Source organism: Macadamia integrifolia, chromosome 7 (genome assembly GCF_013358625.1).
Source record: "Macadamia integrifolia cultivar HAES 741 chromosome 7, SCU_Mint_v3, whole genome shotgun sequence".
NCBI classification, from domain to species: domain Eukaryota; kingdom Viridiplantae; phylum Streptophyta; class Magnoliopsida; order Proteales; family Proteaceae; genus Macadamia; species Macadamia integrifolia.
The window spans coordinates 35,721,816-35,736,991 of record NC_056563.1 but is presented as its reverse complement, the minus strand read 5'-3'; the positions used below and the strand labels follow the sequence as shown (position 1 = coordinate 35,736,991).

The following is a 15,176-nucleotide window of genomic DNA, read 5'->3' as shown; positions in this document are numbered from 1 at the left end:
GTGGCGGAGATAAAAATGGCATTGCTTGAGCCCCAAATATATTTCAGGAAAAGGTTTTTTTTCTTTTTCTTTTTGGTAGATTTCAGGAAACGTTTCACTAACGAGGCAATGAAAACGTAGAAACAAATTTTTCCTCTTTCGCCTCTGTCCCGCACTTTGCAGAGATGCTTGTTGATCCTTGAGAGAGATAGCTTTCACTAGCAAATCCCAAACGAGCCCGTGAGGGAGTTGAGGACTTGCAGGACCTGCAATCTCTCTTCCCCGCCACCCGTTCTCGACTATTTTCTTCTATAAGGATCAAGCGCAAGACCTCCCTCCCCCTTCCTCTTCTCCGTCTCTGCTCTCGGCTATTTTCTTCATCTATTGATTTGCAAGATATATATGGCTCATACGAAACAAACAGCTCGCAAATCAACGGGAGGCAAGGCTCCGAAGAAACCGCTTGGCCCGGAGGCTGCGAGGAAAACTGCTCCGACTACCGGAACTCTTCGGGCTTTCATCCTCAGCTTTTGCTTACCTTGTCTTATTGAAAGATCCACTTTTTCTAATGTCTTCGTTGTGTGCAAACCACTTTCATTCCAACCGAGTTGCATACTTTGCTGGATACCAAACTGAAAGAGTGCAGAGAGTTGGGGAGGGAAATGGTGGCGGTGATAAGTAATGTTGAAGCCCGAGCCACAGAGGAGAGGAAGCGAGGGGACGAAGCTGAAGAGAACCTGAAGGAGGCAGGGGAGAAACTGGAAGCGGTAGAGCGGGAGAAAGCCGCTGCTGTCTCTCAGGCAGTGGCCCAGTACAAGGCTTCCTCAGAGCGGGAGAAAGCCGCTTTGGTCGCTCAGGCTGTAGCCCAGTACAAGGCTTCCTCAGAGCGGGAGAAAGCCGAATACAAGGCTTCCTCAGAATGGGAGAAAGCCTCTGCGGTCGCTCAGGCAGTAGCCCAGTACATCGCCGCGGTCGATCAGGAAGTGACTCCTGAGCCTTGGCCCGATATAACGCTTCCTCGGCCTTCAGCCTTCAGGAATAGCATGCTCGATGCGAGCACGCATGAATTGGGGTTGGAGATTGGATCATCTGCACGTACGTTGATCACTTGGACATACATGCGTGGATCTAACAAATGTCCCTTTTACTTCCTTATGTAACTTTGCCCGGATCCTCTCCCGCCAGATGGAAAGGATATACTCTCAAGTCTCAACCACGGTGTCATGAGCCTTGACCAAAGCTTATCAATTTTAGGAGTAAAATATAATTTCCAGTTAATTGAGCTCAATTAATCTAAGGGCTGGAAGGACATGGTGGTACATGTCTATCTATTGAGATGTGTGTTCAAGTCCTCTCAACCCTTGATCACTAATTAAGAGTTCAATTAATTGGAAAGGAGCTAGGGTTCAAGTGAAGTGAATACCTAAACAATGGCTAGGTGCCAATTTAGTTCTTACATGGTCTCCCTCTTTTATTCTTTTGCTGGTTCCTACACAACGTGGCGTGTAGGTTAAAATGGATACTTTTGTCCAAAGCAATGTGATATTTTGTACTTTTTCCTTTATCTAGTGCTTGAATGCATTAGGCTCGAGTCAATCTTAAATGAAGTTATTGATTTTTTTGTCTTTTTGCATTTTTATGGATCCTTTTGCCTTTACCATCGTTTTATTCCAATTTTTAGTGTGAATGGTTGATGTAGTATATTATTATTATTATTATTTTTTTGGTGGGGAGGGGAGGAGAAGTGATCTACTTGCGCCACCATGTACTGTCATCTCTACATCAAATCAATGGGTGCAAAGGTGAAGTACTAATGTAGTAATGTCTCATAATTCATAGATAGGAGGATCCACATTATTGAGGAGAGAGAATGTCAAAAAAAAAAAAAATATATATATATATATATATATATATATAGTGTGAGTGGTCGTGTGATCGAAACTCTGAAGTGTAAACATGTTCAAATTGTTGAGATAAATGAGCCATAAAATTAAACAATAAAACATTATAAATGAATAAATTACTGTTAATTTTGGAGTATAAAAAAATTGTTTGAGGTGGCAACAGATGCCTTTGAATCCTCTAGTAAATAAAAGTGATTTGATTCATATTGAAAGAGTTAAAAGAGCCACTAAGGTAAAAAATTACTCTAGAAAAAATATGAGCAAATACATGCATAACTTAGGACTTGTAACAAGTACGGAATTAGATAGAGTTGATTAGAGAAAACAAATCCATATAGTTTTTGGAATTTTCATCAATCCATTATATGATACTTTTTTTTTTTTTTTTGCTAACAACGGCTCGTATCAAGTTTGTTGTTCACCAATTGCGCTACCCCCTTGGATTTGTTCTATGATCACTTGTATTACTGGTTTACATTGTAATATTTTCTAGTGTATATAAATAATTAGAAGCTTTGATATGGTATTATAACTAAGTTAGTATCAATAGTTTTCTACAATATTTGTCGCAATACGCTTACGCTGTTCAAGACAAAAAAATCTATTGACTATTCTTCAACCACAATGGCGTAGGAATGCCTTCTCAACCTGGTTGCTGAGAGATCCTTTTCCCTTATAACAAAAAAAGAAAAAAGAAAAAATTTGTGTAGAGTGGGAGTGGGAGTGGGGGTGAGGAAGCGGGATTTAGCTCATTTGTGGCGTAAGACGGTGTCCGGTATATATCCAATGCCTAGCAATGCTTTGGGAAGCGTAGTTTAGTGTGGTGAGTGATGCGTGTGTCAGGGATAACCAACCCTGGATTGGAGGAGAAGTGGGTCTAATGAGCAAGAGTCTATTACTAATAATAATAATAATAATAATAATAATAATAATAATAATAATAATAATAATAATGATGATGAGCAATACTAAATGGAAGGGAACCCTCCCATTTTCGCATTTGCGCTGCATTTCACTTTTTTTTTTTGCTTCTTTCTTTTGTTTCAACGAGGGTTCGTTCGTTCGTTCTTTCTTTCTTCCCAGTTTGAGATCTAGGGCCAAATCCCTCCCTTCCCTCCGCTTCCCTCGACTAGCCGTTGTAGATTTAAATCCCTCTCTCCCCCATTACCTTCCCTTCTTTTCAGTCTTCGCCTCTTTCTTGACCATTAGTTCGCCGGATTTCATACATTTCTCCGTTTCTGTTTCTGTTTCTGAGTTATCAGTGACCAGAAATGTCGCCGGTGGAAACGGAGAAGAAACCGGAGGAGGAGGAGGAAAAGACGGTGAAGCAGGGTGGAGAGTTATTGTTCTGTGGAGCAACCAACTGGGATACTATCGGTACTAGAGGAGTTCCTGGCGATTTCAACTTGTCCTCCCCAACACGTCTGCGTCCACTCGTTGGTGTCGACATTCGCTCTGTAGCTTCCGGTTGCAGTGAGTTCTTTTATTTGCTTCTTATCCTACTTATCTTTTATTGCTTCTGTTTCGCAGACAACTGGTGGCTTATTTTTGCTTTCGATGAACTACAAAATGACTTTTACTTGATCAGCTGAGTAGTCGCTAATGATCATCGAAATGCATTTACTGTTTGAATGGGGTGTTTATGAATGGTTTCTTGTCGATGTCCATGTAGCTTCCTGTCATTGTGTGGCATTGGATGTTGAAGGTCGCTGCTATACCTGGGGTCGGAATAAGGTATAAAAATAAAAGTACGCTTTGCTTTTTGTTTGAAAAATGAATCGTTCTTATACTAATTGATTATGGTTTTGCAGAAGGGACAGCTTGGACATGGAGATTACGTTCAGCGTGATAGGCCTACGGTGGTGTCTGACCTATTGAAGTAAGTTGGGCTTCCTTGGCGTAAGCATTTTATCTTAAATAAATGCAATGGAACTATTTATCTCAAACTCTAGTAAGCTCATCCACAACCATATCAGATTCTTTTTCAATGTGTGCAATAGCATATCCCATTTTGTTTCTAATTTCAAATGCTTTTGCTGTGTTCTGGTAAAACCTTCATTATTTAGTGAATGCATTTTATCAAGGAATGAGTTGCTGATCATTTTGTCTTTAAATAATCATATGTTTTGGTGCAACTTAGATATGGAACTTGCATTTAATTCATATTATGCTGCAACTTGCTTGTTGTTGCTTTGTAGTTTACTTTTTCTGATTCCATCTGAAGGTATTTTACTAGCTGCAAAGTTGATTTCTGCTTGTAAAACTCTGAATTAAACGATTCTGTTGGGTGTAGACACAAGGTCATTAGAGCGGGTGCTGGGAGGTGCCACACTGTGGTTGTCACTAATGATGGCAACTCCTTCACTTTTGGATGGAATAAGCATGGGCAGTTGGGTTCTGGTTCAATAAAGAATGGTAAGTCAACTTTCAAAGTTTTCATTAATAGCCTCCTCATATAACCGGTGACTCCTGAAATTTCTTAGGCATGCCTTCTGGATGAAAACATTGCTCAGCATGGTTAGGTCGGACATGCTGTATGTCTTTTGCTAATGTTATCTCTGTGTTTGCTTGTTATTGTCTTTCTCTGCTAGAAAGAAATACTTATGAAACCTGTGATGTAGATATTCAAGTGGAAACCACGGAAAATAATTCCAATCTTGTTCTTACCATACTTATCTTGATTTAACAAGGACAAGTTGGTTTTGGACCTGTTTTCATTCACTGGTTCTCTTAAGTTGTTCATTTTGTTAATCAGTTAGTGACGATAGATTGAATTTTGGGGGAGCTGATTTCAAACAGGTTTAATCTGCATTATGGGGTTGCAAATGTCACAGTTTTCTCTTTTTTGGGTTGAACTACAAGTGAAATTTCTCTTCAAATGCTCTTGTTGATAGTGTATGAGAACAGGCTATAGTAAGAGAGACCCTTTCTACCGTATTGAAATAAGAAGTCCCAGAATAAGGTTTCCAAGCAATTTTTCATATTTCGCACGTTTCAAAGTTATTATGACTTGAAATGGCATGAGAAGTTGTATTTTACTAGTTGGATTGTATCATTTCGGTATTTTGATCAGAAATTCAAAATTCCACACTTTTTGTTTCTTATTTTATTTTATTTTATCCATTTCAAATGAAAATTTCCTATTGTTTTCATTTCAAAATATATTTCATTTCTACCCCTTGTTAAGCCAAAATATTTTGGAAACATTTTGCTCATTATGATCAAATTTTGAACACCGCTACCAGAGAAATCTGATGGCATGGTTGTGCATGCTTGCTGACTGCTGGCTTTGATTCTGATGAGGTGGTGTTATGCTTGGGATTTGCTTTGCGAGACCAAATGATGTCTTAAAACTTAAAAGGTTTTTCATTTATTTTGAAATTGTATATTCACAGTTGTAATTTTTATGTTGATGTAATCTATAACATTACAAGTTTTTCAACATCATTCCTGTTTTATGCAAGCTTGCTATTGGTTGGCATTGATTCTCATATTGGAGGCATTATCAGTTATGCTTGAGGTTTACTCTGTTGGGCCTCTGATTTCTCAGAAGAAGTTGACTTTCAACTGTATATTCAATGGCTCCATCTATGGTGATCTAACTTATATCATCACAAAAAGGACATAATACTTGAGGTGAATTCCTTGTGTTTTGTTTTGAACTCTTCCAATATTGAGCTCCCAGATCTCCCTCTCTATTTTGAAAAGTATATAGAAATGGTAGGCGCTGGGAGTGAGTGAACTAGCCGGGGAGAAAGGGGGGCCACCTACCACTATATGGAAAGGAAAGGGTAAAACACACACTCAAAGCGATAGTTTGGTTTCTTACCCTACTTTGGTAGTGTACGCCTTACCTTGCTGTATACTTTCTCAAATATAGTCTATGCTATGCATAATTTTAGGTTCATTAAAGAGACCTATATCAATAAAAAACCCATTGGATCAAAGTCTCAGTATATATGTAACCCAACCCTAGGCTTATTTCCACTAAAATAGGCCCACTTCTATGTTTTATCTGCATCGGCATCCTTTCATTGTTTTGTTTGTGCTTACTAAACATCTATTTCTGGCAGTATTTCTTAAACATAGTAAATCTATTTGCATGAGAACGAACTTTTAGTTATTTAATAGCATCTCTAATTTCTGTAGAGTTCGAGCTGTCACCGGTCCACTGTCAGGTTACTGACGTCACGAATGCTGTTTGTGGGGCTGACTTTACTGTGTGGCTCTCTTCTGTTGAAGGATCTTCTATATTGTATGGTTTGTAGATTTGCTGTTTCCATATGTCCTTTATTTTGAATGTGTCGATGACCTTGCATTCTACATGGTGGCACAGATGATTTGCAGATCTCTATATGTTGTATGTTTCTTTATGATTTTTGATCTGCTTGTTGGTTTTCAGAACTGCAGGTCTTCCACAATATGGTCAGCTTGGACATGGAACAGACAATGAGGTTTTTTCTAGAAAGTTTTGATCCTTTATACTTGAAGTCGGGCTTCTGCCTGGAATCTTGAAAGAATGTTGAATGCCTTGCAGTACAATACTAAAGAAAGTTCAGTGAGACTTGCTTATGGACCCCAGCCTCGCCCAAAAGCTATAGCTTCCCTTGCGGGAGAAACTATTGTAAAAGTTGCATGTGGAACAAATCATACAGGTTAGCTGTAACCTTTTCCCTTCCCATCTTTTGCTGTATATGGTTTGTTTGTTACATTCTGTCATGTTATTAATACCTATTGTCGTTTAAATTTGGTTGTCATCCAGTTGCTGTGGACTCAAAAGGCTTTGTCTATACGTATGTACTTCTTTGTTCCTTTAATTTTATTTCATGTTTCTTCTATGGAAAGGTTGTCCAGTATATATATTTCTTATTCCTGTATGATGTAATTATTTTTCTTGTTTTTGGTGCATATTCAGGTGGGGATTTGGTGGCTATGGAAGGTTGGAATGTTAGCAACTGCTGTTTTGTATGTCACTTTTTTGTGCATGTTACTCTGGCCTCCTACTCCACAAGAAGAAAATGCAAGATAACAGAAAAATATAAAAAATATGGCTTCATTCCCATTAACCATTTGTATTTTTTTTTTCCCCCATTTTTGCTGATTCTGTGTGTGTAACTGCCTGAGTTGGTGATATAGGCTTGGACATAGAGAGCAGAAGGATGAGTGGGTTCCCCGTCGTGTTGAAGTCTTTCAAAGACTAAACGTTCTACCTCCTGATGCATTGGTTTCAGCTGGTTCTGTTAATTCTGCATGCACTGCTGGTATTTGTTTGCCCAATAAATTTTATTAAATGCGAAGATTTCATGGTGAAAATTCCATGAAATATACAATTATTTATTTTGTTTTGTGTGTTTGGGATTTTAGAATCTTTTTCTTTGCTATTTCTGAACAACTTATTTGATTCACGATACTCTTCTGAGACAATGGCAAAAGAGGGAAGGAGAACAATTGGACCATGTTATCTTTAAATGCAATTCATATATTATTAGAATCTGCGGACAAACACAAAGATAATGGGAAAGAAACCGTAAACTTAGTTTTAGGCTTTTAATGGATTGGAGGGCTGTACAGCCTCTTGGCTGGTTTACTAAAGTTGAAAGTTTGGCTTATAATTAAAATTTGTTCACATGTTCCTCAACTTCTTATCCCCCCTCAAAAAAAAAAAAAAGTGTTAGCTTTTCATGTCTTCCTATGATCCTATCTTTAAAATTACTTGTGTTTCAATCCTGTGGGTTTTCTCACATTTAATACAGTTGAAGTATCATATCTCTGTTTTTTTCTTTGAAACAAAACTTGCTGGTTTGAGACTTAAAATGACTTTTCCCTACTGAAATTCAAACTGGAGGTTAGGAACAAAAACAGAATGGTGTTTAATCAGGAAGAACTATAAGGTGAGGAAAATCACAGAAAACCATAACTAGGTTCTCTAAGCCTTTGGGTGAAGGACCTGTTATTCAAATAATCTATCGCAAAGGAACTTAGGACTTTGGGTATAATACTTGTAAGCTGTTATGAATCCCATTTTAATTATTGAGGAAACTCATTCAAATCTTATGTATGATCTGTAGTGCTCTATTGGTAAAATGCTCCCTTATATTAGTAAGTAATGAAACGATCATTTTATATCAGGAGTATCTTGGTTATTTTATTGTACTTTTTTTTTTCTCTGTTCAGAAATGGAAATTTTATGAAGAAACACCAGAATGGAAAGGATTCCATAGAAACATGAACAAATACAGGGCAAGAGGGTGTGCGACCCCATTATCGTATTTAGAGAGTATGGGGTCATGTAAGTTACCATTGTAGAACGAAACATACATTCAAAATGATAATATGTTTTCTGATATTTCTCGTTGTTAATGAGTGGGCCTTGACTTCAGCACTTGATCAGACAAGTTTTTGCTGTTGCCTTTTCCTGCCTCTTCCTTAAAACATCTCATTGGAATGGAGACACAGATCACTTACACCTTTGACATTCTTGGAACACAAGACAAGATGAGTTTACATTGTAGGCAGGGGCATCTTTTCATGTTTCTTTGGCTTCTGGCGTGTTTTTTTTCTTTTCTGGGTTTAAGCTCTGTGTGCACTTTGTTTTAGGGTTCCTTTTTGACAAATTTAATTTTATCTAGAATGAAAGAAAATAATTATGCTTCCATTCTTTCTGATTAGCTTTTCTCGTTTTTATTTTACTGGATATTAGATATCTTCCACATAATCAAGTAATATGATTGTGTATGTGTGTGTGTGTGTGAGAGAGAGAGAGAGAGAGAGAGAGAGAGAGAGAGAGAGGGGGGGGGAGAGGATGAGAGACAGAGTAGTGATATGGGTTTTCCAGCTCAACTGGTGATGTTTATTCGTGTTTTTTCAGGTGGAGGGCAGTTGTATATGTGGGGCAAGATAAAGACTACAGGCGATGACTGGATGTATCCCAAGCCTGTAATGGATTTAAGGTTGTGTCTTGTGTACATACTTTACCATTATGCTAATGGTTGTCCTCTTCCTTGATTAATTGTTCTTTTTGTTGCTTACGCACCAACAAACAAAGGAAAAGAAAGACCTAATAAATGGAAGAAAAAAATTAGTCATTTGATCAACTCCAAAAATATCTTGTTTGCTTCAAAATTTGTACTTGATTACCCACATGTTATTTTTAGTTTCCAGATTTTTTATTACTGGTTGATGCTGATTCTTGTGTTCTATTTTCCAGATACTGTATAAAGTTAAACATCAATTGTTTTCATCTTCACATGTAATAACGTTCAAAGGGGAAAAAACTATATTCATATCATTTGCTGAATGTTTTCCAGTGGCTGGAAGATCCGTTGCATGGATTCAGGTTCTATGCACCATTTCTGTGGTGCTGAGGATTCATGTATAAGTTGGGGTCATGCTCAGTATGGAGAGCTTGGATATGGCCCTGATGGTCAGAAGTATGTGCTCTCTCACTCTCTCTCTCTCTCTCTCTCTCTCTCTATTTTGGTATCAATGACGGAGCTTTTCCTAAGTCTGTCCATGCTCTATAGTTATTTTGTTGTTTTAACCATCACTGATTTGAGTCTTTCTCCACGATAGGTCTTCTGCAAATCCCAGAAAGGTTGATATACTAGAGGGTACGCGTGTCGTCAGGTGTGGAATTGTAGTGCTCTATTCTCCTATGATGTGTACTCTTTCTTTTTCCTGATGCATATGATGTATACTCTGCTTGCCATAATGACACTGATTTAGTTGTTTAATTTCTTCTGTAGTGTTGCTTGTGGTTTGGGCCATTCTCTGATTGTTGTTGATAGAACAACTGTTGGTGACCGACTTGAACAGGTGAAATCTCAGTGTGTTTTTTGTACAAATGTTTTTTCCTCTTTTCTACTGTTTAATTTCTGTATGGGTATGAAATCTATGGTTTGATGGTAATACAATACCTGGGGTTGGGTAAAACAAGACTGCCATATCTAGTCACAACTCACAACTCATGGAGGAGGCACAAGGAGCTAGGGGTTGGCATCATTGGGTGTCCTTATTTGGTTACTTAGAGGCTTTTGTGAAGTTTCCTTCTGTGAATAGTTCTGCAAAAATTGGGGCCTGGCCGCCTGGGGGAATAGGGAGAAGAAGGGCAGCACCAGAAGCTCAGGAAACAGCTCTGAACCTTATCCCTACTTGCGGCTTAGGCAAAGGTTATTGAATACTGGATTCTAGTCTGATGCAGCAACCGTCCTTTATCTGGGATGTGCTTCTGAAAAGCTTAACCCTAGTTTTTCTGTCCGGTTTAGTCGCATTCCATTTTGAAGTTGATGAAAAATGGAGTCCTGTTGAATCCATAATACAGGATGCACATTCGGTAGCAATTAAATTTGGAAGAGCTTCAACTTGAACTCAAGTAAAATTTGATGCATACAGTGCATCAAACTTTTGGATTCTCAGATATGAAAGAATGAAAGAAATAGCAGGTTTCCAAAAACTGCATCAAACAGATCTGATGATCCCTATCAGGATAAAAAACAGCCATACCTTGATCATGTTTCATAAAGATCATGTTTCATAAAACATCAACCTTGATTTTGTATTTCAGCCAACAAGATAAAACATCACGAACACATGTAGCAATGGTTGATGCACACGCCACATGAAGTCATCTAAAACTGATTAGGTGTACTCTGATACGATGTAATAGATTCAGATCACCAAATAATCAGTACCTAAGGTTGCACAAGAAGGTGGGAGAGAAATACGGCAGACCTATTGGGAGAAAAGAGTGTAATCCCAATTGGCTGCTATCACGTTTATTTATAAAATAATAAGTTTTAAGTAATTACAAGAAATACCATTGCATATTTACACATAAGCCCCTAAATAAGAAATGGACATTACAGGAACACCCCTGCGGTTCATAACTTGTAACTCTCAACATGTTTTACATGTTGGTGACAGCTCTTATGTGATGGCACTTACCTACTTCAGTATCTTTGTGTTATTTCTATTTGTTTGGCTGCTGCTGGCTTAGTTTCTGCTGATGATGTGGTTCTGATTGTTCCTGTTTCTGGCAGCTCAACATTTATGATGGCAAAGCTTCTGGCGAAGGTAAGCTAAAATTTTGGAATTGTTACATCAAATTTTCTAGAATCTCTGGTTCTGGTAGTTATGTATATCTGTGTGTCAGATTAAGTTCACCTAAATGAATCAGATAATGTAATCTGACGTTAACTGAGAAGTCTGCAGTTGTACTGAACTTAAGAAGAAGGGTCCTGATAACATTTGCAACAGTTAGTGTTAGTTTCGTAACATTTGCCAACTTTTAACCGTAATCACAAATCAAACATGGGGTGGGTCCATGTAATAATCAATCATCGAATGAAGTTGAATATCGTAATTAGAAATCCAAAGTGCCACTCACTGCCATATTACATATTTGAGGTCAGTGGCATGTCCACAATATGATAAAGCTTGAGCGGTGAGATGAGTGTGAGATCTTCTATGACATGGCCCCACCATGTCTCCAAACCTATCACATAGCAACTGGGAACAGGAGAAGATCCAAGTCAATGTTCATTATAAAAAAAGGTTGATCAGTTCTCTATGTTCTTAAACATGTTTTTAGTTATTTGTTGCAATTGGCTTGTAGTTTTAATGCCACATTATTCGCAACGACAGCCGAAAACAGTTAAAATTTTTTTGGTCACATAAAAAAGAAAAAAAACAGTATTACAGATCTAGATCTACTAAAAGACAGGTCAACATTTCTGAAGAATTAATAAGCCAGTGAATGCTTCACAAATAGTATTGGTTGTTTCCTTTGTTTTATGAACCATTCATGTCATTTCTTTGGAATCTATGAAGCCAAATGGAACTCCAAAGATTTTGATGGAGAGTCAATGTGGTCTTGCTTGTGAGGAGAAACATGTGAAGGTTTTTTCTACTACATTAGCCAAAATTGTGCCTTTGGAGGAGGAATTGGGAACATGAGGGTGTGGGGGTAGGGGAAGAATAAATTCAATCTCAGTTAAATCCTTGGGGATGTTGCATGGAAGAGGATCGGTTTTTCCTTATAAAAGTGGTGTGTAGTCATCAGGATCTCTAGTTGGATATGCTTTTTCATGTGGACAGCAGTACTACTGGAATTCTACAACTTGATTAGGAGGGGGTGGATGGCGGGGAGTTTATGGAAGCTATGTGGAGAGGTTCGTGAAGATGCTCATCATTTGTTCATTGGAAGCCATTTGCATTGGAGGGGCTTCCTTTGGGTGATGAGAGTCTTGGATTTTTCCTAGCTCATTACAAGTAGCAAGGGTGAAATGGGAGAAGGGGGAGGGGGGTTGGCTATGGAAGGAAGAGTGCGCAGAGTTTGGAATATGATCCCTTTTGCAATTTTTTGGTGCATTTGGAAAGAAAGAAATGCTTGCACTTTTCAAGGCAAAGAGAGCTCCTACCAGTTCTATGAGAAAGCAATGAATCTGGTTTCAAGTTGTATTTTGTTATTTTGGATTTTAGAGGCATAAATACTTTCTGGTATATGGGAAAATTGGGATAATTTTGTTAGATGATTAGGTTAAGGGGTAAAGGGGGTTGAATCCCTTCTTGAAGTGGGTTCTGTTTGGGTTTTGTGCCTGTACAGCTATCTTAGTTCACAGGCAGCTTTTTTGAGTTAATTTAATACAGTTGCACTTGTCATTTCACTGGGAAAAGAAAAGAATTGTGCTCTTGGGCTGAGGTCTTCTGTCAACCTTAGTTTCAGTTGAAATTAGGAGATCTGGATTCCACTTGAAGGTTGTCTGGTAGTTTTGTAAATTTGGAGATGTGACCAGACAAATTTGGAATAGGTAAAGTTAAGAATAGTGGCGTGAATGAAATAAAATAGAGCTATGGGAAAGAAATGTGATATTAGAAAATTGGCAAACAAGGAAGTTACCAAAAGATGCACAAGCTGTGTCAACTGATAAATAATTCCAGAAAACCAGAAACCAGGGGAAAAAGAAAAAGAATGGGATATTGTATTATTTTACTCAATTAAAGTCCATACAGAGAGAAACTTCATCTGTGTTCTGTGAGCCCCACCTATTCAAAGTATAATAATAACTGGTTTTCTCTAGGGAATTAGTTGGTGTGGTAAATCTAGCTGCAGAAAGGAGGAAAAACAAGACAGGTTTATGATATAGATAATAGCTGTCAATTAATCTTGAATCTGAGAACAGTGATTAAGAGGGAACAAGAACAGTAGATTAACTACCAAATTGGTGGGGAATAACTAACTAATTTTATAAGAAAGATGGATGGAAAAGTAACTAAAACAGGGTATTTCACCTAATAAGGTGGAATGGGAACGATAGGGGGGGGGTAAAGGAAGGGACTAGAGTTGTTAGGAATCAAGTGTGAGAAGTTCAAGTGCACACAGCCAAGTAGTTATCACTCCTAAAAGGAACAATCAACTCTTATTTCCAAGTCTTGAAATTTTGAAATAGCCATATTACACATTATAGACACTGAACAGAGTGGAACCAATTCCTTGACTAACTACAAATTCCAGGTACAACCAGGAAAACTTAAAAACTGACAAAACACTAGCTGTTGTGGACTCCTTGTTGGTTGCTGTAAACTCAATTACTTGCTTAACACTAACTTTCCAATCACTCAACAACTTGAAATTTTATTTGGACTGCAAAATTTCAGCTTCTCCACTAATTATGCTTATATAAAAATAAATGACATCACAACTGATCCTTTGCATTGAAGATACTCTTGGTTTACATAACTCATAATTATTGGTATGGGCCTTTTCCAAATAAGGAGGACAGCATAGGAGGTTTTGTTTACGAAGGCTGAACCTTGACCAAATAGTTTATGACCTAAAAAGGTCAGATCCAATACCTTTGTGTATTGGGCTGTGGGCTCTCAGTATTTTGAATTATGTGCTTAATAGAATGGCCATCCAAAGCAACAGATATATATATATATATATATATACTAATAAAAGGACACGTGCAAATGCACGTGGCTGAGAGAGAGAAAGATGCATTTCTATCATATATGATATCCATTGAAGCAATTAATAATTTAAGATTATTAAATTTCAAATAATGATAGACAATTACAACATATTTTTAGACAATCAATGGTAAGAGAGAGGTCTCTCTTTAGTAAAATGTCTCTCTGTCTCTCTCTCTAAGAGATCTAGTTACAAGCTATCAAGGATGGGTTCTTTAGTTCAGGAACCTTGAATGTGGATGAAAACAATCCTGGAGTCTTTGAAGAGGGAACGACATTGACGTACTTTCTTTTTAAGCTCTTTCTATAGCCTTGGTTACAATCAGAGAAATCTGGAGTTCAAAAGCTTGTTAACGATAATGCAATCACAATCACCAATTTCATCATTGTGTAATCAAAAATGATTTTCTTATAAGGTTCATAAAAACAACAATGTAATGCCTTCATGTAAGAGAGCATATCACAAAAATAGAAAATCAATTGAACATGATTGAAAGACTTGTAGAACATATTAATTCTTGGTATTAATGTTTGCTTGATAGTCTCAACTCTTTCTTTCATAGATTCTTTTACTTGGCAATTTGGGGTCACTTTGTTACAGATATCCAATGTTGAAGGAATCCCTTTTTAGCCATTTTTTTTTCCAGACAAATCTAGAAGCAATCACATGCATCCAGTAGAAAAAGTTTGTCAATTAGAAATTATTAGAGCATCTAATGTAAGTCCTACGTGCTCAATTGAATCTCCAATTAAGCGGTGGCTGTTGGGAACTTAGGACTCAAAGAGAAGTAAGAGTTGGTCGGATTGCATGAAAATAAAATAAGGGATAGAATTGGAGATATCTCTGAATCTAAGATCCAACCAACTCTAAAGTGAAACGTTAGTAACTGCAACCCTCAAATACTCAAAATATATAATTTAATAGCATCCATAAACCAAATTAATACCGTAGTCACTATTATTTTTTTAAAACCAAAACCCCGCCAATCCCATATAAGAAACAGAACTCACGAGGATCACATTATTGAAAGAATTTCTCAACATCTACAAAAGAAAAACAACATAAACATCAAAACCTACGAAGCAAAAAATCCTCAAAATAAGAATGAGAGAAGCAATGAAACAAAACCCAACCAGTGGTGAGAGCCTTGATTGTCCTAGCGTGCCTTCATCTGAAATCCTTAAAGACTTCTTCAACCGATCAAGGATTATGAAACCCTGAGGTCCTTTCATAACTGAGACAAGTTAGAGGGTTAACCCAACATTAGATACGATAAACCCATAAATGAACGAAGAAAATCGAACATTTAAAAAGTATGGATT

General features: G+C 37.5%; 1 protein-coding gene across 1 annotated transcript in view; it reads left to right on the top strand.

The window, feature by feature from the left end:
- The first annotated feature begins 2,874 nt into the window (after positions 1-2,874).
- The window catches only part of LOC122084318 (protein RCC2 homolog), a 14,514-nt gene continuing 2,212 nt past the window's right edge, over positions 2,875-15,176 (top strand). Inside the window, exons 1-15 of the mRNA XM_042652465.1 lie at positions 2,875-3,356; positions 3,556-3,617; positions 3,695-3,762; positions 4,177-4,298; positions 6,033-6,138; positions 6,286-6,337; positions 6,421-6,538; positions 6,646-6,676; positions 6,799-6,822; positions 7,020-7,144; positions 8,752-8,833; positions 9,191-9,313; positions 9,456-9,509; positions 9,629-9,698; positions 10,922-10,955. Of these exons, the coding sequence (XP_042508399.1) occupies positions 3,155-3,356; positions 3,556-3,617; positions 3,695-3,762; positions 4,177-4,298; positions 6,033-6,138; positions 6,286-6,337; positions 6,421-6,538; positions 6,646-6,676; positions 6,799-6,822; positions 7,020-7,144; positions 8,752-8,833; positions 9,191-9,313; positions 9,456-9,509; positions 9,629-9,698; positions 10,922-10,955 (1,273 nt within the window). The 5' untranslated portion in view covers positions 2,875-3,154. The remainder of the gene's footprint in view (positions 3,357-3,555; positions 3,618-3,694; positions 3,763-4,176; positions 4,299-6,032; positions 6,139-6,285; positions 6,338-6,420; positions 6,539-6,645; positions 6,677-6,798; positions 6,823-7,019; positions 7,145-8,751; positions 8,834-9,190; positions 9,314-9,455; positions 9,510-9,628; positions 9,699-10,921; positions 10,956-15,176) is intronic.